This window comes from Pecten maximus, chromosome 19 (assembly GCF_902652985.1).
Source record: "Pecten maximus chromosome 19, xPecMax1.1, whole genome shotgun sequence".
NCBI lineage: Eukaryota > Metazoa > Mollusca > Bivalvia > Pectinida > Pectinidae > Pecten > Pecten maximus.
Window position 1 is genome coordinate 9694967 of NC_047033.1, and position 25891 is coordinate 9720857.

At 35.4% G+C, this 25891-nt stretch overlaps 1 protein-coding gene across 2 annotated transcripts in view; it reads left to right on the forward strand.

The window, feature by feature from the left end:
- The first annotated feature begins 12026 nt into the window (after positions 1-12026).
- The window catches only part of LOC117318155 (epidermal growth factor receptor-like), a 182884-nt gene continuing 169019 nt past the window's right edge, over positions 12027-25891 (forward strand). For both annotated transcript variants that reach the window (XM_033873169.1, XM_033873170.1), the window contains exon 1: positions 12027-12238. In XM_033873169.1, coding sequence (XP_033729060.1) covers positions 12151-12238 — 88 coding nt within the window. In that variant the 5' untranslated portion in view covers positions 12027-12150. The remainder of the gene's footprint in view (positions 12239-25891) is intronic.

Sequence of the window (25891 nt, forward strand, 5' to 3'; positions counted from 1 at the left end):
AGCTTGGTCAAAAGAAATAGAGATGAAAAAGCCGTACGCTTCAAATTTGGCATAGGAGCGGTCGGATACCATAGTGGTAACAAAAATGTATTTATTCTTGTCGGGGAAAAGCACACACTTATCTTTACCTAGGCGAGCCAACAAGAGTAATTAATTGAGGTTGTTCCGCAATTGTTGTAAAATAAATAAAGTTTATAGTCCAAGGGACTCCAAACTAATACATTATGAAGTTGAAGTATGCTGTTCATTCATGTGTGTATTTGTCACATTACGTATGTATTTTGTGCTTGGAAAGGGAAAGGGAAATACATACGTGCAAACTATATTTGTATTATTTCATTACACGTGTAAAATAGTCATCTGGTCGTGAATAATTATTAAAATTTTCTTTAACAAGAAAGTGAAGAAAAAAATTATACAAAACAAACAAATACAAATAAAATGGAACTAAAAAACTCAACTTTTATAGTTTATCTAATCACTATAAGCGTTGAGTGTTAACTGGAATATTAATTCATCCATAACATCTACTCCGGCAGCTACAAAACATTGAAGAGGTCTGCCCTCAAAAACTGTAAGTTAGTATACATATAAAGGGTCTGGATGTTGACCTTTCTAGCACCCTGTCTTCTCATATCACGGAATTCCCATGGTCCATCTGAAACAGACACCGTCCATCTGTAACAGACAACAACGTGTTCGTGAAGTTATCTCCCCTTGTCTTTTAACCCTGTCACGTTTATGTGACCACGTGATTGGTGTGAACTTCCAATGAAGGTGATCGGATTTATGTCATGCCGGAACTTTTTCTTCTCTGCCTCGTAGCTTCGCTTAAAAAAACGTACACGACAATGGTAAATGATTATGGTTATAATTGATATCACGGAACTAAATTGTGTATTGTTTAGGTCACATGGAATATATCGGTCATCAAAATAGCAATAATAATATGTCGCTTTAAGACATTTCGACAGACTAAGTATTAAAAACAGTTACTTAGTTCAGACAAGTGAAGTCCGTGCCCCTGCTTCCCTTGTGCGAATTTCTTTGGTCCCAACACCAGACCTAAGAAATTTTGAAAAAAAAAGAAGAAAAAATGTGTGTTAAGATTTTACACTCATTTCATTTACATTTTTTGTTTTCCTTTTAATTGTTTGGTTTTGCACACGATTTGTCTAATAACATCTTTCTGGTGTTTCAAGACGATCACTCGACTTGTCCTTTTCATATTCAGACTAGATCATTCGGAGCCGAAACATATTTTGCTATGTCACTCGGATCGCCTCATCAATGCTCAGGGTTTTATTGATATCACTCTGACACACAAACGTATGTAACAAGAGGTCATATATATATATGAATAGAAATGATATGTTGCCCGATTAATTAAATGTAAATCAATTTAAATAATGCGACCGGGTTGGGTGTCCTGCTGAGTGCCTGCGACAGTATGCTTCGGTGAGATAGCACTTTAAAGTCGGCATCAGTTCCGTGCTATCACAAGGAGACAAACACGAACATAAGTGACAACCTTACAGTCCGAATGGCATTTATTCCGAAAGGTCAATAGTCCGAGGGCCCGATAGTCCGAAAGACCAATTGCCTTCGGGCCTTCGGACTATTGGGCCTTCGGACTGTTGGACATTCGGACTATTGAGCCTTCGGACTGTTGGACATTCGGACTATCAGGCCCTCAGATTCTTGGGCCTTAGGATTAATAGGCCTTCGGACTATAAGACATTCGGAATACATGTTTATAGGACGTTAACAATACTGTACTCGTTAACATATATACTCTGTACACTATATACCTTGTTGGTGGATAGCGACTTCCAGAAAGTTTAAGGTAGCACATAAAGCAAATCACTTGTCAAGTAAGTAATCACAGACACTGTATCCAGTACAATCGTTTCCGGTTAAAAGTAAGCGATGATGCGGTCATTGTATGGCCAAATGACCAAAGGTTTTATTGTGTAGATTATCGGCGATAATACTCAACAGTATATACATGTAGATACCACATTCCATTTAGGACAGTTTGACGGCCTCCTAAGCTGTCGTCCGGGCTTATGGTCCGGATTCCCCTCCGGGTGTTAGTGTTTCAAATGTATTTCCTGTACGATCTAGGCCCAGACATCCGATAACCATTATACTTACATAAGATTGATTATAAAGTCACGCCTACACAGAGGTTGTTAAAATCCAGCGAACTTATCTCAGCCCTTCGGCCAGTCTACCCAGACATTATGACCAGGCCTTTTTATGGTCAATTGCATCCCATGGATATATATACACTGATATTATCGCGTAAAATATAGATATGTGACGAAGCATTTTAGATTGGAATATTGAATCGAAAGACAATAATAATGCAATCTGTAAAGAGAAAAACTGTATTTATTTTATATTGGAAATTTAGCCTCAGGACAAATGTTACTAATACATTCCTGTAGGGTCTCTGTGAACACAAAGGAATATAAGTAAAACTGGGGTAAACTAACCTATATGATTGGCATTTATTCTTCGTTAAATGAGTCATTCCTTTAAATCAAATGTAGCTCTACCATATCAATGTAACAGTCACGATGGCTGAAATCAGCCACCATAGTCGTGGGTGTCTGGGGAGGCACAAACATCATGGACACAGCCCTTGGAGAATTTAGAAATCAAGTGTTCCAAAATGGAGGCCAAGCTGGATTAGAGTACACGGCGACGACTGAAGAAGACGGAAGAAAATATATCCTAATCTGCGGCTAACATAATCACTTGTCATGGTCACATACAGCGATACAAGCTTAAGGCAAGCTGCCTTCTTTTTCGTTCAAAAATCAAAGTTTCGTTACACATTCCGGTTGTAAGGGTGGGGTGGTTTCTCGGCTCCAACGTATTTGTCACAATCGAGAACGAAGTCTAACATCCCGATTCTACAGTACGAAAGGGAGGGTGACCACAAGCCCCTATTTTTTTAAAGCCACATACTCACAAAGAAACATAATTATTATATCAATGTTTACATTTTGAGCTTTTTACAGTTTAAGGACTTGATACATACTTAACAGATTATCGTGAATCAGAAATTGAAAGAAAATGTGTATTTATGAAAGTATACGGGGAATTCCCAAAAATAATAACTGTGGCTGCCGGACCAAGTTTCTCTGAAAATTAGTCCCACAATGCAACGGCGGGTTTTACAAGTCCATACCAAATGGCGGAACGCCCCAAACGTGAAACTGCGAAAACGCAGACAGATTCTGCCAAAAAAAAAGACACAAAAGTGTGTGGTATCGGCAAACCCCGAGTATTTCCTTAGGGAAGGAAATGATTCGTTGGAACTTAACGAGAGAGAAAAAGGAATAAACTCGAATCCCGATATTTCCGGACGTCTATTGGATTGCTGGTTAGCTTTTGAACATTGTCAACTGCACCGATCTAAGATTTCATCGATGTTTTGTTATATGCTACATTTTAGAATTAAGTATTTAAATGTAAACTTGTTTTTTTATTTTGTTCATTTACTTGGATATTACGCGAATATTCTGTTAATATGTTTAGTTAAATGAAAGCATTATGAAGCAAAGGTCACGTATGCTCGATATGTAAACAACGGCCATGTGTGTAGTTTATGTGCAGTGCACGTTGTTATAGCCTCGTTCTCGGCTCCGTGAGAAATCTCGCTATAAATATAAATGCGGCGAGTTATTTTTATATACCGATATCTCGAGGACTCACCCGGTCAAGCGTCCAGGCCAGTGGTCATTTTATGTTGGGAGAGCGTGAATGAGCATCTTGGATTGCCATTAATACGCGTGTGCAACTAGAATTTTAAGTTATTCGTGAGTATGTGGCTTTAAAGAACTGCTCATCAAATTTATTATTATATTGCTAGTTTATCTCTCTGGTTTGAAACTTTAGAATCAAGAAATATCGTAGAAACCAAATTGATAAAACTCCATATCATTTATAACTTTAATTAATATTCTTGAGACGCGGGGTCAGTCTAGATGTGTAATGGCGGGTCATGGTGGGTAGGGAGAAAAGGGTGGGGAGTCAGGGTCGGGATCGACGATCTTTCTGAATATGAGACTGTACGGGTTTATTATCCTTCGTAACATGGAAATACAATCACCACACGATCATCTGAAATCAGAAAGGTTTATCTGTGTATCTGCTAATACTGGGGTTTTTCACTGGCAAAACAAACAACACTACAATTGTTGCGTCCTTATAGAACTAGTGGGTGATAATTTAAGCTCGATACTCTAGAGAGTACGTTCACTTCTGTTATCTGCATTGGTAATGATACTTGTCTTCTTTGATACAAATACATGTCTACAGTTATCATAAAACAGCACTGTGTACTACTGACTGAAAATACTACAAATATTACATTATAAATATGTATCTCTATAAATTGTGCTAAGAAATATGGTTTGTTTGCTTGGTTTATCTCGTCCCCCTGTAGTAGTTGGTGACTACATCACTGAACAACATACGAGATGCATGCCATCCAAAGCAATTAGGATAAAGTATTAGCCAAAGGACACACCCATGACAGCACAGACCAGCCTGTTTATCAGCAGAGAGACACAAGCCTAAACGGTAGGGAGCCTCTAACCCCACACCTCGGACCCCCACCTGAGGTTACGTAGCTGGCGGTAGGACCGACTGAGCTATAGCGGCCATTTTTTGTGAAAGAGAATAAAATAAAAACGAGTTGAATTGGATAGTATCCCAAGAAAATGCCGTGGTGAAAACGAAGTCATAAAAATTAAGATTCGATTATTTTGAAGATCACAGAGGAGCAAACCAAGATCAAACCCAGTAGGCGGCCGGGGTTCGATTCCCCGATCGGACGTGAAAAGGTATGGGGTCACCTGCTCGACCACGTGGGCCCCCGCCAGTGAGGTAGCCAGTCTAGTGCCTGAAGTACCGAAGACAGTGGTACCAGGGTCACGCGTGTGGAAATCCGGAAGTGACGTCAGGAAAAAATCATTATTGCTGGGAAGACGTCGAAAGGTTTCCAGGATAACTGAATATCTATATTTCCGATGATACTGTTACTACTAAGAACTAAAAGAGACCTCATTGTGTTCGGCCAATGCTTTCTGTATTGAAGGTGGGTGTCATGATGGTTATACCATCGGGTCTATCTTATTGTATTGCGAATGTAATGTTTTAGCTCACCTTGCCGGTAGTCCGTTCGTCGTCTGCCGTCCGTTGTCGATTTTTTTCCTTTAAAAGTCTTCTTATCAAAACCCAAAAGGCCTAGAATCAAGATATTTGGCTGGTTAGGTTCCTGGGATTGAACCCCACAAAGTTTGAAATAAAGAATTATCATAGCCCTTTATTAATATCAACTTTGTTCAAACACCCAAGCGACTTCTACTGGTTGATTAACAGGTATAGAATCGAGATATTTGACTGGTAGGTTCCTGGAATGATGCCGGAGAAAGTTTGCAGAAAGAAATGACCTTGATCCGTATTCAAGAACACAGTGGTCATATTTCTCAAAAACACAGGGACATGTTATTTTGATTTACCAGAAAATCATCATAGAACTGAATGCCAGATGAGCAATGCATGTCCATTAGGGCCTCTATATTTCATTTTTATATTTCAATATTGTATTATTGTATTATGAATGTATAAATATCAAGCATACCATTGTCAATAGAGTAGTGTAGGTTGACCTCTTACTGCATAGTGTGTCTGAGTCATAATTAAAATATCTCAATCTACGCCAATGTAGAGTCGCTGTTCCAACACTATTGACTATATATAATGGTTAGCATTATTGAAAACAATCCGGTGTATAGCTTAGTATTGTTGGCCATAACGAAAAAAAATAAAAATGAAATAAATAAATAAATAGATAAATAAAAATATAAAAAAACAAATTAAAAAAATTCGTACAGTTTCATACATATATAGACATCCTCTTTGTTTTAAACTTCGATTATAGCAAAACTAATCTTTATTGTTTTTGTTTCTTATTCTGCTTTTAAATGTGTAGTAATCACGTGGTTACGACATATTTATTTATCAACACATCAAGGTTTACAGAATACTATCTCTCATCAAACACAAGTGAACGATCCCTGAAGGTACATTGTATAACGCGCCTAAGATAATCCAATCACTATGCACAATGCATTTAATATATAATGAACTTTTACGGAAAGTAATTAGATGCGTATCATATCGTAAATCTCATTTACTCTAAGCAATCACAGCAGATTGTGCAATGCAATTGATAGTGCACGCGCGTTTCAGCCAGGCGATCGATAGATCGATCAATCAATCAATTAATATGAGAACCTTTTTGCGTATTGAGTTTATTTATAAGACGTATTTAACATGAACATATTATTGAATTACACATCACTATGGATACATTTGTTTATTGTTTCCACTGATGTATTTAAATCGACTAAAAATGTAAGACTCGTTATTTGGAAATAATTGTACATGTACATGAACATAAATAAATGTAGTATCCTATATTTAAAAACAAATATTCATGATAGAATTACAACTTTCACTTAAATACGAAATTACAAATCGCATGCCACGTGGTTGGAAGATAATTATTTTCGCCAAAATTCCGTAATATTTGTAAGTTCTGTCATTCTGGCAACGAGGCTCCCGTGTAAGTATGGTTGTATTGTTTAACATTCTTTATCTAAAAGCTATGTGTTTGGAGAAGCTGCGGTATCTTCCTGGGAGTCAAACCACATTTGATATTTGTTTTAGAGATATTTTTTGCTGCCATTACTGCCACTAAGATTGTATTAATTGGTCGATAGATGACATGGTTGTCAATCACTATTCTATATTACTCCAGAACATTTTTTTTATCACATGTTCAGACTTTGAAAAGGTGGCCGAGCCGCCGTGTTGTTCCCTAACACTTCTGTCTGAAGTACACAAGTACGTGTTACTGATGTTCCTGATAAAGATCATTGATCCTTGTGATGCTGACAGATAAGACACCCACTCCCCCTCCCCCGGGGTGACCGTATCACAGGATTACAGATAAGAGCTGGCTGAAGGCTATATACTTCCGTAATGTTATCCTCCCTGATGTGTGGCGAGAGTGCACCGAGGAGTGGCGGGAACACCTCAGCATCCCTGGTCCATTTCCAGTCTGTCAAGTGTCAATGAAAACATATATATATGTCTTTATAGGCTACATTTCTAAGTTAGTTAAAACTGTATACAAATCTCCTTTTTCGACATTTTAATGTAATAGCGTAAATGATATAATTTTTCAGAAACTTAGTGTCTGATTCCACAATAATAAACGAGTTTTGCAATTTACGAAAGGATGTTCACATCTTAGATCTTCGGACCAACATCACTTCGTGTATACATGTTTGTTATGCATCGTGTACGTATTACTGCCTTCTCTTGAGGACACTATTGTCTCGAGATGCATAATGAGGTATCTATTACAATTTCGGTTTGACGATGTCACTTTAAGGGACCCTCAGAATTCCACTTAAGGCACCGACCATTTAACTTCAAGAGGGGGTGGGGGTGATTTCATATCCGTTATATCAAAGTTTAATAACTCTAATATTTTTAGTTACTTCCATTTGAACTTTTTTTGAAGTTTTATTTAATGTTCCATTGGCATTGTGAATATTTCATTCGTTTTGATAATAAAGTGTTAATATTTGTAATTTCATCATCCGTTGCTATCTATATCAGTTGATAAAATTTGATCATTCATCCAGTATCTTTTTAATACATCAAATCAAACTTTTTTTGTAATCTTAAAGGAGCAAACCTTGTTTTAGCTCTAATTTACAAACAAACTTTTTTTTCGTCAAAACTGGCAACAAACTATTTTTTCAAAAAAATCCCCCCCCCCCCCCCCCCCCCCCCCCTCCCTAAAGTTAAATAGTTGGTGCCTAATGAGAAGAGGGTTGTCGAAAGTAGGCTGAAAAAACTTACCTAGAGTACAGAGTGTCTTCTCGTTTCCTTAAAGTTGAGTCAAACTGAATTTATCTTGTCATTTCGATTGCCATTCCTTTTGACGTTCATCATTAGAGGTAGTAAACTATTTAGCAAAATAAATAGAAATTAACGAAAGTGTTTTCCGACACGAATAACAAACAAAGACAGATGATGGGATATAAAATGAAACATTACCATAGTAACCAATGAAGTCAAATGACACTTTTTCGTACAAATATCTGCTGTCTAGTAGGTCACGTGATCGACTTTGATTGAAATTGAAATTGAAAACGAAATTGATACTGACACGTGACAGGTAACGATAGATCAAAAGTGTGATATCTGGTGTTTTAAGAGTACTTGTGAACTTGTGTCATGTTGGATGCACTGGTCAATCTTGTTCACGTGTGATTGGAAAGGTAGGCGAGGGTTGAATTTATTATTACATCGTAAATGGGGCTGTATTTCACAGTTATCATGATGACTCGGGGGGAAAATGGAAGAACTAAAGTCAATATCATGATGGCGGCGACATCTGTGACGTCCGAAACAGAAATGAAAATATCAGTTAAGTACTGAGAGCATGGGTCAGTAGAAAGAGCTATGACGCCACCGTTTATACAAAATTTGTTCCCTTCCCCCAAGGATGCTTCATATTCAATTTGGTTAAGAGTCATTCGGTCGTTCTTGACAAGTAGCGATTTTTAAGTAAAGGTGGCCGACGACGGACGCCTTGCCACGGCATTAGCTCCGCGATCGTTAACGGAGTAGAAGCATATGTTACACATGTAAAAAAAAACTCTCCATCATCTTACTTCGACAGAACAGAAAAGTTTCTTCTTTTAAATAGTCCCTTGGTCTTCTCGGAGTAGGTCATAATTACAAACCAGTTCAAAGACAGGAGCTATTTTATCTACAATGACTTTCCGATATATTTCCTACATTATTTGAACAGTTTTTGTGTAAGAAAACTGTTCTCTAGGCGTTTACTAATGATAAGGGATTCGTCTTCAACATCAAAAAACATAAGTTTAGAGCACGCTTCGTTATTTATAGAAACGTCCATGTTGTTATTGCCAAAAAATCTAAAAATAGTTTCAGGGATTTGGCACATATTTTCAACCCATTGTCTATAGATATTTATCAAGTTCGATTAAACTTTATTAGCACATTTATAATAAGTAATAATTTGGATATAAACTCACAACAAATACAACTATAAGTAAACACATAAAGAAACGATATCAGTATCACAATGGACTAGTTAAAGCACAGGTACTCGCCTCGTCTGTCAATACACCCAATATATAATCAGGGTGTTAATCCACAGGTACTCGTCTCGTCTGTCAATACACCCAATATCTAATTAGGGTTTTAAACAACAGGTACTCGCCTCATCTGTCAATACATCCAATATATAATAGGGGTGTTAATCCACAGGTACTCGCCTCGTCTGTCAATACACCCAATAAATAATCAGGGTGTTAATGCACAGGTACTCGCCTCGTCTGTCAATACACCCAATATATAATCAGGGTGTTAATCCACAGGTACTCGCCTCGTCTGTCAATACACCCAATATATAATAGGGGTGTTAATCCACAGGTACTCGCCTCGTCTGTCAATACACCCAATATATAATCAGGGTGTTAATCCACAGATACTCGCCTCGTCTGTCAATACACCCAATATATAATCAGTGTGTTAATCCACAGGTACTCGCCTCGTCTGTCAATACACCCAATATATAATCAGGGTGTTAAACCACAGGTACTCGCCTCGTCTGTCAATACACCCAATATATAATCAGGGTGTTAATCCACAGGTACTCGCCTCGTCTGTCAATACACCCAATAAATAATCAGGGTGTTACACCACAGGTACTCGCCTCGTCTGTCAATACACCCAATATATAATCAGGGTGTTAATCCACAGGTACTCGCCTCGTCTGTCAATACACCCAATATATAATCAGTGTGTTAAACAACAGGTACTCGCCTCGTCTGTCAATACATCCAATATATAATCACGTACGTATTAAAAGATGGGATATGGTTTGAAGAAAATCATGAACTGAATAGACTTCAGCCGTGAGAGTAGTACCTATTCTTAACAAATTGGCTTAGGGAACCGTGAAAAAAATGGTTTCTTTTTCATATACCACCTAAATCATCCGGAATCCGACGTACAGAATACCACCGGAATCATCCGGAATCTGACGGACATACCGCCATAATCACTCGGAATCCGACGTACAGCCTTAACACTCGGAATCCGACGTACAGCCTTAATCACTCGGAATCCCTTTCGAAATGCTAAGAAACTAACATTCCCCTTTCTCAAATTTTGTCATGACAAATTTAGCAAGTCATATATAAATGGTGCCGCGAAAAAAAATCATATTAATGCTGCGATATTGAAAAACAAATGGTTTTGCAATAAAATTTCAAAATATATTTTTACAAGCAATAAGCATTTACCATTTCTTTATATATAAATTAGCCTACATATGTCGTGAACGTTGACGAATTGGGATTTCAACCTAGACTTTAAAATCACTATGAAATCTTAGTTTGTCATGTATGTAGACCGAGTTCTTCCCCTTTTCATGTGTTTGTAGGGCACGAGATTGAAAATGGAGTTAACAGTTTGTAGCTAATATGAAAATTACAAATTGGAAACCCCCCAGGTAGATGGTATACCAGTCAAAAACGACAGCTAACCAGTCTGTGAGAGAGCTAATTCGCCAGCTATTTCCTCCTATATTTACACCATGTTGTGATATTTCCGTCCCTAAATTCACCCAATTTCCTCCGCGTATATTCCAATGTAATTTCTCTTATCATCAGAGACAGATCGATTTTTTTAATCATTTCTTTTCGATGTACATTGTCGGCTTTATATTTATGTGTTTAAACGTACTCGGTCTGTTTATAATGGTTTCAATCGTGATGTAGGTCATACTATGAGTATATTTAACTGATTCACAAATTTAAAGTCTCCGTCATCTTCATCAACTTCATCAAACAGAACGATACTATTATGGGTTAAGTTAGTAATAGCGACGGTACGGTGCAGATACGTGGTAATATACATTATATATTAACAGAGACTGTTTGTGGACCTATAATATTAAATAGAGCACATCATTGAAGAATGTCATAATTTAAAATAAAGCCTAATGATGTGCTATACTGGTCTCTTTGGTTTAACGGCGTTAAATGACATCAAAATGAAATTTAACTAAATGAAAATCTGACCCCAGTCTTACCAACATTCCTTAGTTTAAGGAAGTACTGTATTTTTTCCCCATAGAAAAGCATTACAGAATTGAAGAAAAGTTCCTTTACTAGGATTTCCCCTTTCCAGTATCTCCCCTTTGGAAAGGAAACTTTAAAGTTAAAGGTTTTTCTTCGAGAACAAATAATGATTTATCTGCGTGAAAACAAAAACGTTTTTAAGAGTTCTTTGATAACCAGTATCAGGAACGTTTATGATGACTGATAAAAATATATAGATACTGTATATAACATGTATTACTGTATATGTCCCCGTGTATACTGAAAGAACTACTTCAAAGAGGCGACAAAAAACAGCACTTGCCATTTGTGATCGTATATTATTTCAAACTTCTTTATTAACCCGAATATGGAAAAATAAAAAATAAAGACTCTTGAAGTAGTTTTCAGTGTTTCCCCTGGAGAAACACACTTGCCCGTTTGCTATCTACCAATAAAGGTGAAAATCGAGTATCCATGAAGTAATAAATCTATGTAAAAAAATCTCTCAGAATCATGTCAGGTATATAGTACAATCTGCTTCCCTGCCCGGAATTCCGTCACACATAAGGACGACGCACGTGTCTTCACGATGGAAAATTCAAGATAAGATCAATGATGCCAGTCACAGCAGCCGGTTTATAGGCCACGCCCACCTCCTACTACATCAGCTGATCTTTGTAGTACGTGTAGTGTATTCATGAATGAAGTATCATAGCACACGCTGTCTAATTATGTTCTTCGTGACGTATTTCCGGTTTTCACCTTTGAGCGAATCAAGTTAAAGCTCAACCTAGAGTACAAGCGTACAAGCACGGTATAGTATACACACACAAGTTATACTGTATATAGTTCAAAACAGCAAGATATGAAATAAGTTATTGGAAGTAATCTTCGTCGATTCACAAACATGGAATCTGAAGTTGTCGTTTGGATTTTGTTACTTGGAGTTTTTAACTTTTCGTTGGCGATAGATCAGGCGGAACAGCACATGAAAGGTAAGTTGTTTATTTGGGTTACGGAGTCGTATCTGCTCTTCGGGCCCATAGTAAGATTACACTAAAGGAACTTTGAATTTTCTGTCAAGTATATATATCACTCCACCCAAACTGTTTGTTAGTAGCTAACTGATATAAGGGACAGTTTTGATGACACAAATTCATGTGATATTATAATTAAGGTTGTTTATATATACGAATTCGGCAGGTGAGATATTTTTACCTGTGCGAGATCAACCTTCCGGCACGGGAATCATTCACCGCGCGCGCTAGTTACTTCAGACTTGACTTAAAACATGTTTTATTCTTAAGTAATGCGTAATTACAAAATCTTACATAATAAAATATTGTCACAATGAAGATATATGGCTCATTGTCGCCCAATTTAAGATTGAACAGCAGGAGCCCGCTTAGGGTATTACTATATTTCAGTGTTAAAGTTATATTGACCAGACTATGCTTGGGTATGGTAATGATATCAGCGTGTCCTGGTTTATACAAACAAATGTACCGTGTATATTTGATCATATTTAGACATGATTTAGATACTGTTTTCACCTGATGAAGTACAGTATGACTACACATATATAATCTTTAAGGAATGATACTGTTTGACTTTGGTTAAGGAATGTTAACTTTTAAAATAAGGTGTGATGTTAACTTTTAAAATTAGGTGTGATATTGTGAGTCAGCTCTGTCAGGAATTCATTTTACAGTACAATGGTGACTATCATCTTTCTTTTAAATAATTGATTAAGAGATCTACTGGTTTATATAGGGTTAATAAACAAGATACACATGACAAGGACGGAAACTGACAGGTGTGTTTGTAGAAGATCTCATTAAAGCCCTGCCAAAGGTGTGTCTGGTACATTTCAGTGTTAATACATTATAACTGTAGATTATTCTCGGAAAATCCTAACGAGATAACAGACACACACACACACATATATATATACATAGGTATATTTATCATTGAACGTCCATAGATCATAGCAGAAGTACATGCATATATGCATTTAGTGTGGTGGAAAATCATGCAGGTGAGCATTACCTGTTGTTAGGTAATTAGAAATCAATTACAGGTAGATAATCATTAACAGGTGTAAATCCATCAATAGGAGATCGGCTACAGAATTGGTATATCCACTGCTGACAAAACACTTTGAATAAATGTGTTATGAATACATATGTATATATACAGTACATGGACATATATATATTTGTGGAATTTTACTGGCAAAATGTTTTCATATCTTCAACGTGTAGGCGATATCTGTTACAAAAAATCTAAATGCTTGTTCAGGAATTTAGACACTCTGGTATATCAGACTTGGAGCATTGGCTCAAGTTAGTAATTTGAAGTTAAAACCCATATGGCCTGTACAAGTATGTTTACTAAAATAGATTTTCTAGGTGTTGTGAGTTTGGCTGTGTTACTTAGCAGGAAGGAATGAACACAAGTTCACAGGCATTCAGTGTTAACGCAGCTACAACAATAGATATTAAAAAATATGTATGTTTAGTCAAATGATTATGTAAAAAATATAAGAATTGTTCTATGCGTCTGTATCAACATAGTGTGTACACATGGTGTATATGTACGGCTGGGACGACGAGTAAAAAACTCGCTCTCATGCAGTAGCCAGAGTTGTAATGTAAAGAGCTATAATGTACCGTTGTAAATATTTTCACTAAGCTCTGTTCCAATGTTGTGAAATTTAATACCTCTATATAATTTGGGCTGCAGGTTTGTATATATGTATGTACTCTGCCAGTTAACATACAGTTTGTATCATAAACACTTTCTACTTAATTGAGATCAGGAATGGCTGAGGGTATTCTGTTTGCCTTATAATTCCTAGATTATTTTTTAAGTAGATAAAAACAGTTTAAGACTTGGGTACTACTAGTAAATATGATTAAAGGATTAACACAGTTCATTTGTAGTTGAAATTGACATTGGTGAAACAAAACTTGTGCTGTAGAAAATTATGACTGTAGAAAATTTTCCCTGACAGGTGTCATATCAAGTGACAGATAATTTCTGCTTTGTACTAGCCATTTCACTAAATGAACTTTGTTTTATAAAGATTTAAAACATACCATATTTGTAATTAATCTGATTGATTATGAAGAATAAAATCATTGATTATGAAGAATAAAATCATAATCAGTTCAGCTATTTTTGATAGATATTATTCTTACAAAGTTCAAATTCTTATATCTACAGTACAATGTTGTAAATTCATTCATTGTGTAGTGTGAAATGGAATTATAAAAAAATTCAAATTGATTTAAAAATTATTAAAAAAAATCTGAATTAATTTTAAAATTCAAATAAATTAAAGTAATTCTTTAAAAGTGATTGCATTACCATAAATAGAAATACAAATTCTGTTGTATCATTAATTCATTCATTAATTAAAGATGATCATTATTATGAGATACTTGTAAGACAATTTCACTGCAATGCATATAACAGTCGTGTTGAGCTGTTTCTATAACCAAGCACTACACTCTACACAGACTTCAATCAATATGCTTGATATTTTTGTGCAGAAGATAATTTTAGTAAACATCATGACTTGAAATCACGCTATCGACACAACATATGTTACGTAAGTCAGTATGCTGGTATCAATCAGTTTAAATGTGATTTAGGTACATAACTCTTTAATGAGGAAATGACTAAGAGAGTAAATTATTGATTATACAATTAATGCTATTAAAAAAATAATGGATTTTTAATGGATTTTCAATTTTTACTGAAATATATACATGTTTGAACCAGCTGGCTTTCACTAACATGTGAGACAGTATTTTATTTCTCTTCACATGCAATATCTAGGGACAGTGTTCAGATCTGCATCATGAAAATGTTTTATAGCGATTTGTTACGACATCTTTATCAATTAGGCTGACTACAAAACAATAAATGATGATATCTGAAAACGCTTCCGTAGACTGTTCTCTAATTTGACGAATGTTCATCTGCAATTTCTACGGATAAGAATTTATGACTTGGCATATCAGCTTTATAAGTGTTGTATAAGACTAAAATCTATCGATTACGTAATGCAGATACAAAGTAATCGAAAAATTTAAGTAATGTATACTGATGTTTTTTGTCTTTTCATGGTTTAATAGCAATGTAAAATGTTTATTTGAGTTGAACTTCAATTCAAGTGCTCACAAACTTTATAACAGAAATGACACTAGAATGGTTTGGGATGGGGATGGGGGAGGGGCATTCATTTTTTTAGGCAGTTGGGATGGGATATTGTTAGTTAGCTTAGGCTCATAAGTATAGTATACATTGACTGTCATTTACCACAATGGCTCAGCAGTTAAGAATTCCAGAGGTCACTAGTTCTATAAGTATACCTATATCTACAACATGTGGGTGTATAGTTTATGTTACTAGAAGTGAAAAAAAAACCCTTTTCAATACATCACTTGATTGTGTACATCTCGGTAGTTGATTAGATAAATATTTTGGTTGTGAATTTGTCTATCTCTCTACTCATCTTAAGGTGGAAGGATGTTTTTGAATGGAGATGAAATCAGATATTTATGCAGGAATGTAAAAAGTGTACACTATATTTGTGACAACACTAGAAATTCTTCAGCCAGCTACCATACAGCTTAAATATGGGATAGTCCTGCAATGTACATTATAATGTAAATAGGTAATATGAATAGAATAATAAAATCAAGAATGTTGAGTTTTGAAGTTCATTTTACAACACTATAAAAGACAATATCATGAATTGCAGATTAGATAAAAAAAATATGTTCTTGAATTTCATAATACAGTGTTTTAAACCTGCGGTATATATATATATCCCTGGTGAATGCAGAAATCTGTATGAAACAACTAGACCTCCATCGTGGTCCAAGTGCCTTATTGTCTTGTTTCAGGAAAACCCACTAATGGTTTGTCAATGCCATTGTGTTAGCTAAATGTTGCAACAATCTCCTAATGTAGCCGGCTTGGTCTCAGTAATGAAGCTAACAGCATTGGTTACCTATGGTACATAGAAAAGGAAAAAGGCTGGTCTTGTAATGGAAAGGTCATGTTGCTGAACGGATTAGAAAATATGAAATATTTGGTGAAATTCAATTAATATCACAATTTATACTGGTTGCTGGGGAGCTGATGTTCAATTATTGCTAATATATTGGATTTATTGGAGAATTCATGCCACTCAATAGCTAGTAGTTTCACGACCAAGGTTTAGACCTTAGAGCTGACAGATTTCATAAATGCACAATAAAGACAAGTATAATTATAACGATTACCAATTCTTTGGTGAGAGAAGAGTTTTTTCACAGATTGATTATTGTTAATGCAAGCAAATATTATTTATGTGTAAAAAATGTGTTTCATTCAAAAATATGTTAATTGATATATATGTCTGCAACCATAATTGTTTAGAAATTGTCCTTTTATATTATTATGCAGGATGATTTACTTGATAGAGTACATTAAGAACATTCCAGCAGCTGTATAGGATCGGGATTGAATGACTTTTCTGTTGGAATCAAAGGCTATAACAGAATTACTGGCAAAACAAATACGGTCGGAGACACATTTTAGGGTGGAGTTGACCCTACGAGGCATTTAAAATTGTACTTTCTATATCAGGTCACCTGATTCCTGTGTCTATATAAAAAGTTACCAATGAAAGTTAATGTCTGTTCCAATAGACAACGGAAATGGAGATCAAACCTATGAAAAATCTATAGAAAGGATTTGTAGCTAGAGCTGGACAGAGCTCTCTGTGATACACAGTCGCCTGTTCAGTTGTTTCTGCTGTGAGTGGGGAAGGTTTCATTGATCATGATCAGTAATGGATTTATCTATAAGGTTCATTGAGTAATGAACATATACAAATGTATATATATATTGATGGGGTTCATTGAGTAATGAACATATATTGATTGGTTCATTGAGTAATGAACATATATTGATGGGGTTCATTGAGTAATGAACATACAGTATATTGATGGTGTTCATTGGGAAATGAACACATATTGATGGGATTCATTTGATAATGAACATATATTGATGTGGTTCATCGAGTAATGAAAATATAATGATGTGGTTCATTGCATTGGTTATGTGTTGGTGGGGCTCATTGAGTAATGAAACATGCCTGCTGATGGGGTTTATTGGGTATATGTATTGGTTATGTATTGATGGCTTCATTGAGAATGAACATATATTGATGGGGTTCATTGATTGATGAACAAATATCTATGTGGTTCATTTGGTGCTGTAATGGTGATATGGGATTCATTGAGTTATGATTAGACAGGAATTGCGATGGAGTCGATCAATATTAATTAATCAAGATGGTTGTGATAGGATTCACTAGGAACTGGTTGTGCAATATGATTATGACCAATTTCAGAATTGATTTGCTAATTGTGGCGTCCATCCAGTTATTAATGCATCTATATATATATGGTGAGAAGATCATTATGCAATATTATGAGTTTTTAGAGAGATGTTATGAAATTGTGATTTTCTTGTACAGTCAAACCTGCCTAAGAACTTTATACAAGTGACCTTTGTAGAAAGGATTTATATCGAGGTGACTGTTGTAGACAGGTTTTTATACTCAGGTGACTGTTGTAGACAGGTTTTCATACTCAGGTGACTGTTGTAGGCAGGTTTTCTTATTCAGATAACCTTTGTAGACAAGATTTTATATCCAGGTGACCATTGTAATTAGGTTTTGTTATACAGGTCATGACCTTTGTAGACAGGTGTGTATATCCAGCTGACCTTTGTAGACAGGTGTGTATATCCAGCTGGCCTTTGTAGACAGGTGTGTATATCCAGCTGACCTTTGTAGACAGGTGTGTTTATCCAGCTGACCTTTGTAGACAGGTGTTTATAAACAGGTGACCTTTGTAGACAGGTGTTTATAAACAGGTGACCTTTAGCGTAATATATATGCTGGAGGGGTTAATTCAGTACCTATTTTTTTATAGGGCGGTATATCAATTGGTCTATTAATTAGTTTGGATCCATGTAAGAAGGTTTTATTTTTTTAATTAATCAGATTTTGATCCTTCAATCCTGAATGCTAATAAAACATAAAATGAAAATTTAAAGTAAAAGATATTATCAGCTTACTCATATACTGGATGTACATTGTTTTTTATTTAACTGTGAAAGATTCTTTTTTATATAAATCGCTAGCACCATGCACCACATATAAATGAATGTTATAAAAAAGTGCTAGCTGGTAGTTACGAGTAGTTTTGCTCCCTCAAGGGAATTTCTAGTTTTACGATTTCAGGTCTATAGTTATTTAAGAGATAATAAGGAGGTAATCAACAGATTCGAGAACTCTTGTCAAATGGAGAATGCCAAAGGGCTCTTCCAGTTAAATTCTGAGATAACTAGAATGTCTTAAGTTGATGATCTCTTATTCTAATGGAAGCGTACTGTTGTCTTTGTTATTCTTAAATGTACCAACACCAATTCACAATTAACTCAGGAATAATTAAGCTATAGAATAGAATTTTCACAATAAGAATATAAAAAATTGTCTGTAGGGTTTTCATTATATATGACTACTGGTGTTTCAGCTTAACTAGTTAATGTTTCATGAAATCTAAAATTGTGAGTGATTTTCGATGTTATCCTTAATTACGACTATATTAATGAGTTGCTCTCTATCCCAGGGCTTTTGAGTTCTGCCATGGCTGTAATTTAAAGATTTTGTGTTTATTTTATTGAATTAAGTGGTAATTATAGCATCATGAAGTTTTCAGTGCAGAGTGTAAGTGGTGTTCGGATGATCAATCTAAGTTCAACATTATAAAACGAAATACTTCCTCAGTCTCTTTGCATCATATGCACATATAGTGTTATGGACTGCTACCAAAATTCTGTATGCAAATTTGTTTGTTTGCTTGGCTTTTAATACTTATCCCCCTGTGAACAGCCAGGGTCATTTTGAGGTGGGGTCTCCTTGTATAGTAGTTGGTGACTACCTTATAATTACTGAACATCATACAGAAGGCCTGTCGCATAAGTGCCTTCCCCTAGCTATGACAAAACCATGACAACACAGACCGACCCGTTCTTCAGCTTCCTGAGAAACACAACCATGCACCTCAGATCTTCATCCTTAGATGATGTGGCCGGTACTCTGACCGACTGAACTACCCTGGTCCCGCTGCATATACTGAATGAAGGTATATAACCTCTTTAGATGGCAGAGCATCACAAAATGAAATAAGATCTGCCCCACTAGATATTATATATAGAGTTATTGCCCTTTGTTTATTTTTTATGCCAAAGCTTTTTCTAGAGCCTATATAATAATAGCCTCCTTTTCAATTTAACCTACATCTTTAGAATGTGGTGTGTCGTGTACTATATTCAGATCTAATACATGTCCTTCAAAATTCACTTTTTTAACTGTTCTGATCCTGTCATATTATCTAGATTTTGCATGGCGTATTATGTAAGGCAGTCGTACATAGTGCATCATATACAGAGACTGTGGTATTTATTTCTGCAGCCTGTAATCTTCTAACTTTGTAATAAATCCCTCAAATTCATGTGTAAAATAGATAATATTGTTGAAACTGTTGAATTAATGAATAATTTCTGAAGTTTGAGTGATTTCTTTAAAATCGCCACCAATATCCAAGGCAGATGGATGTAATCTTTGACACTGCAACACCGCTGATAAACAGAGGGCGGCAGTCAATGGAGTTGATGGGGTGTAAATTCAATTGAATAAAACGAGATATCAGAAGTGCATTTAAAGAAAAGAAAAAAGGAATTAGGGCATACATTTGAAGCGGAAACGGATGGCTGAATACACCGATGGCCATGCAGGTAGCTCAAATGGTAGAGTCTGGAGGTCCAGGGTAATTAAGATCTAGAGTCCTGCTGGTCTGGTCGTTGCATTTTCTGTCTCCTATTACACACTCACCAAATAAGGGAAAAAAATTAATCATTTTTTACCAGAGATATGAAATATTCAAAGAAAATAAAGAGAAATATACAGTTGAGATTCAATTCTAAAAATTAACCCTACCCTAGCTGCGAAGCTATATTTTCATCATATCTTAAATCAGATGAAATTATATGATGATCATCATGACTCTCTGAAATTTTAAATCAGCTACATTGTAGATACTCATAATTTACTTCAACTGTCTATTAGCTCACCTATGATATATATATATGTGATAATTTGGTGTCAACATGAGTCATTGTGGCTGCCGGACTGTACTTGCATATTGTGAACTGATCATTATGATGACTTTACGGTTACTGAGGTGTGAAGTTTATGGAAAACTTGTGTATTATACTGTAGTGTGTTGTTCATGTGCTAATTTGATTGGGATTGGCATATAATGGACGTACGTGACACTTTATCACTAGCCCTCAACCTCTGGGTCCCTGTTTGAAAACCGTAAAAACCATGTGTATAGCTAGGCCAGCTGAGGTTTTCTTTGGGTACTCCGGCTTTCTTCCACCTCCAAAACCTGGCACATCCTAAAATGACTCTAGCTGTTAACAAATAAACCTTATATGTATGTAAATATATATAGTGTATCAACTGCCATATTTTTATTGCATCTACCTTTCCTTTTTAAATATCTTACATAATATATTCTAATTCAAATTTCTTTACTTACTAATATTTAGATATTTGTCTGCTACACTTCTAAAAAAAAAATTCAAATTTACATACTAGTATTTCGACTTCTTTAAATGTTAATATTTATGATATGCTGCATCAAAACGAATTAATGTATCTGTCACCTGTTCAGGTTTACTTATTTAGAATACTAATATTTTGCTCTGGTGGTTTTGACGAGTTTTTGGTGTGATGTAGTACTCCTAGGTGGTCAGGCTAGTCAGGAAAATCTAACGAAATCATGACTTAAATTCATATCAAAATGAATCATAAAGAAGGTTTTGTAAAATATTCATATATCGTCAAAAAAGGATGTCTTCTTTGTTTTCAAAACCTCTCATGCACAACATGTATCTAAAATGTTTCAAAAACAGTCGAAAGAAATAAACATAGAAATTGACATATTTTGTCTTCTTTTTTCTTCTTTCAAAATTGGTTAAAGTCTACTTTAAATGGATTTTAAATGGAGCCGCGGTGGCCGGGTGGTTAAGGTGTCCCGACACTTTGTCACTAGCCCTCCACCTCTGGGTTGCGAGTTCGAAACCTACGTGGGGCAGTTGCCAAGTACTGACGGTATGCCAGTGGTTTTTCTCTGTGTATACTCCAGCTTTCCTCCACCTCCAAAACCTGGCACGTCCTTAAATGACCCTGGCTGTTAATAGGATGTTAAACAAAACGAACCAAACCAAATGGATCTACAAAAACTTCAGACAAATGAACACAAAAAATGACATCTTCAGAGTTTTTAAAAACTGTCATACAAATATTTTTTTCTCATCTTTCATTGAAAAATCTACGTCAAAGCTATCATAAGAAAAATTTGTATTACCTGATTTGTCTTGCTTTTTCAAAATCGTTGGGTCATATGATCGACTCAAGGAGAAATGATAACGGGGCACGTCATTCTTATTCTTATGAAAAATAATGAATACCAATGATCTCTGGAATACTGATTTTTAAATGATTAGAAAATTGTGATAATTGTTCAACATTACACAAACTTATGGCAGTTTTGTGAGAAAAAAATATAAAAGATGATTTTAATGGATTGGAGTTATAAATCAAGTGGAAAGATGGATAATTTATAAATATAATAAATTGTATTTATCCCAGGAGAATTCATTTAACTTCAACTGAATTCAGTATATCTAGTCAGCCAGTGATTTTAGACCTTGATATCAACTATCCTGTCAATTTTGAGAAGAGAGAATCAAAGATGGCTGGAAGGAAGGCAATTTACTTTGTTTCATTGAACATGGGATTGACTACTTCAGACGACGAGACAATTACAACATGGATAATTGTCATTGACGATCAGACATTATATATTGATGTGTCAGGGTAGCCATTATGCATTACACATATATACGGTCCATATATACACTGTCCATATGTATGCGTATGTGAAGTTTGTTGAATATTTTTTTTCAAAAGTTGGCAATCAATCATTCAAAATACATGTATAACACGATAAAAGTAGGGAAATGCCTAAATGAGATTTAATGTCTGAGATGTGATAGAACATAGGATCGGGTTAAGAGAAAAATGCGATGCTAATCAGATGAAGATATATATACATAAGATGCCACATTTTTAACTGGCAAGCCTTTTATAAACTCCCATCTCGTATAATCAGCTATGACAATCCTGTATGGTTACGGAAGAGCTTTAGTCTAATACTAGTATACAGGGCTTCCGAAAATGAGATTGGTGATGGGGGTTCCACCTGTCAAGCCTTTGCAAATTTTGTTTCGGAAATCGTACATTATCAGTTGTCATTTCTTGGTCTGCCACTCTGGGAATCGATATGATTTCTGTTGTTACACTCCAGGAATCGATATATTTTCTTAAAACTTAAAACAGGAGTAACTAAAGTGTATACTGTTATAGTAACATAAATCCATCCTTGAATTTGATTCTTTACGCCCACATTTATTTACATAGTAGACCACTGTAGTTGATCCAGACTCTGGTGCTATGATCCTTGGCCTCTAGCTGTTTTGATTGCTAATCGGTGACCATGATAAATCCTTGTTCATTAATGTCCTTTTCTTGTGCTTTTGACTGAAACCTTCAGTCTCTTTTAAACTAGCAAGGGCAACCATTTATTAAGGATTTTCTAAAATACATTCCATTACATTCTATTTGGTTATGAAAGTGTTGAAGTGCAGCTCATTCAATACTAATTTGACATCATTTTATTAATGTGTCGCATGCCATCCCGGACTTGTAAATGGGATCTGTACGGTGACTTTGTCATCTAGGTCTTTGTAAATCATGTCAAATGAAATCATTGTGTAAAGGAAGAATTGTACCCAGTAAATTCAAACCCCCCCCCCCCCCCCCCCATGATAGAATGACAAGAGATTGACGAGAGATTTTGATCCTAGAAAATGAGGAAGAATTCTAAACTTTAGGTATATCATGTCATTTTAAATCCTGTAAGACTTACGTTTCTAAAGAAAGAGGGGAGAAAAAAAGGAGGGAGGGAGGGAGAGAGAGAGAGAGATGATCTTGACAATTAGTCACAAGAGAGTTTGGTCCTGAATTGCGAACCAGCAGTTCTATACACAAATTGGATTATATCCTCCCACAGAGTCTAATCAGCTTGTGATTCCTCGTAGTTCTGCGAACATGTAGATACAGGATTTGTTCACTTTGTCACCCAAGGTCACAACCAATAATGTACTTTGTGTACTCTCAAGAAGGAAATTTAATTACAAAATCTGTAATTCTGAACTATTTTAGGAATCCTTGATTAGAACATTGTTTTTTGTGCCATTTTTACTCGCAGCTGAATTTTTTCCGAGAAAAATGTAAAATAATATGAACAATTTTAATACTTATTCTTACTGTACTAAAAATTGGATTTTAATTTTTAATCATGAATTTTTTAATAAATTTAGTTATAAAAACTAGTTATTTTAAACACCAAAAAGAAGAAAAAATGAATAAAAGTGACCTAGAAATTGAAACCAAAACATTATAACTGGGGGTTGTATATTTCTGTTAATCTGTAAATGATTAATAAATGTCTTTGATTTTATTATCCACTTGACATAAAACACTTAAAAGTTTTTCCAAGTGAAATGAAAAGTCATATATTTTAAGCAGCTTAATTAAAGTGTTATTTGCATAAAGGAGGGGGCTGTATGTGGTAGCCGTGTGGTTAAGTTGTCCTGACACTTTATCATAATTTATTATATAAGCCCTCAACCTCGGGCTGCGAGTTCGAAACCTATGTGGGGTAGTTGCCAGGTACTGACCGAAGGTCAGTGGCTTTTCTCCAGGTACTCCAGCTTTCCTCCACCTCCAAAACCTGGCACGTCCTTAAATGATCATAAAAATTAGTTAGATTTTATACACATAGCAAGTGTGCGTAGTTGCCATATATATGTACTTTAATTGAAACATGTTCTTTGAAACATAGAGCTATGACAAAGTGTATAAAAGGCGGGGTTTCCAGCATTGTTAATTTCCCATAGGGGTCGGCCTGAAGAATTTTTTACCAATATACAGATCACTCACCGATACATTGCTTTGTGCCATCAAAGTTGGTTCCCTTGGCTCTACATTTAACCCAGACTAATCGATGATGCACCTGCCTGATTAAATAATTACGTAACTAAATTACTAAACTTAGACAGCAGATCGTCACAACAATTAAAAAGTAATGCCTCATTTTAACGAGATAGGGAAGAAGACATAAACTAAACACCAATATGTGTCCATGATTTGGAATATTACATTAAAGCGCTTCTATCCTTTTTATAAAAAATTGCAACCAAAGACTTTAAACACTTGTACTTAATCAGTACCCTTCTCACAGTGGGAGATAGGTGTGTAGGTGCGGGTTTTAAAGTTGTCTTTAGGGAACATGACGGTCATTTTTAAAGTGGAAATTTCACTTAGTGTGTCCTCAGAGGTGTCAGTCCCTGTGTACCAATAAAACCAAGTATAAATATTTTATTTCAGTTCACTTTACAATATTTCAATGCAAAACAGATTTTCTCCTATGTTCATTTTACTTTCAAAGGTTACATAGCAATATCGTCATGCAATCATATTTGTTTCCTAGGCCATTTTGAAACTCAACCTTTCCATGTCAGCTGTCTTTAAAACAACATCTTATATGAAATGTCTTTTTGTCTGTTCAGATTCGGTTTTTAGTTTTTTCTAATAAAACTTCCGGACTTCCTGACATATATGACAGCTAATAGCTAATTATTTTGTTTAGGGATTCATGAAATTGTGGCTACCAGGCAAAGCTGCAGTCAGGTGCTGTAAACATCCAGTTTTTGTTTCGTTGTTGTCTTTTAAACTGTTTGTTATGTTTTCCGAGTGTCTTGATCAAGACATCATTATATAAATCGAAATTTTACCTAGGTACAACAATATGTTTGTCTCTGGGAGATTAGTTTCTTTATTCGTCATTTTTAGAAAATGAAAATAAAATAAAAAAGGGAATCAGAATGAAATACATCATCATTTTAACATGTCGCAGGATTACTGGTACATTATGTCACAAAGTTCATCATTTTAACATGTCGCAGGATTACTGGTACATTATGTCACAAAGTTCATCATTTTAACACGTGGCAGGATTACTGGTACATTATGTCACAAAGTTCATCATTTTAACATGTGGCAGGATTACTGGTACATTATGTCACAAAGTTCATCATTTCAACATGTGGCAGGATTACTGGTACATTATGTCACAAAGTTAAATGTCAAATAAAACAGTAGACACCTAAATGACTTGTTTTTGTCGCTATGCAGTCATCACTTGGGTGTTATTTGCGCCTAACATCAGCGTTTCTTCGAGAAGGTGTGATGGCTGTCAGATGGGACGACTCATAGTGTCATAGTAACACCAATGTTGGCCAAAAATATTTGTTTGTTCTTAGAAAATTCTGGGAATAGCTACAAAAACAGACAACAATAAAATAAACATGGAGACGGTTTT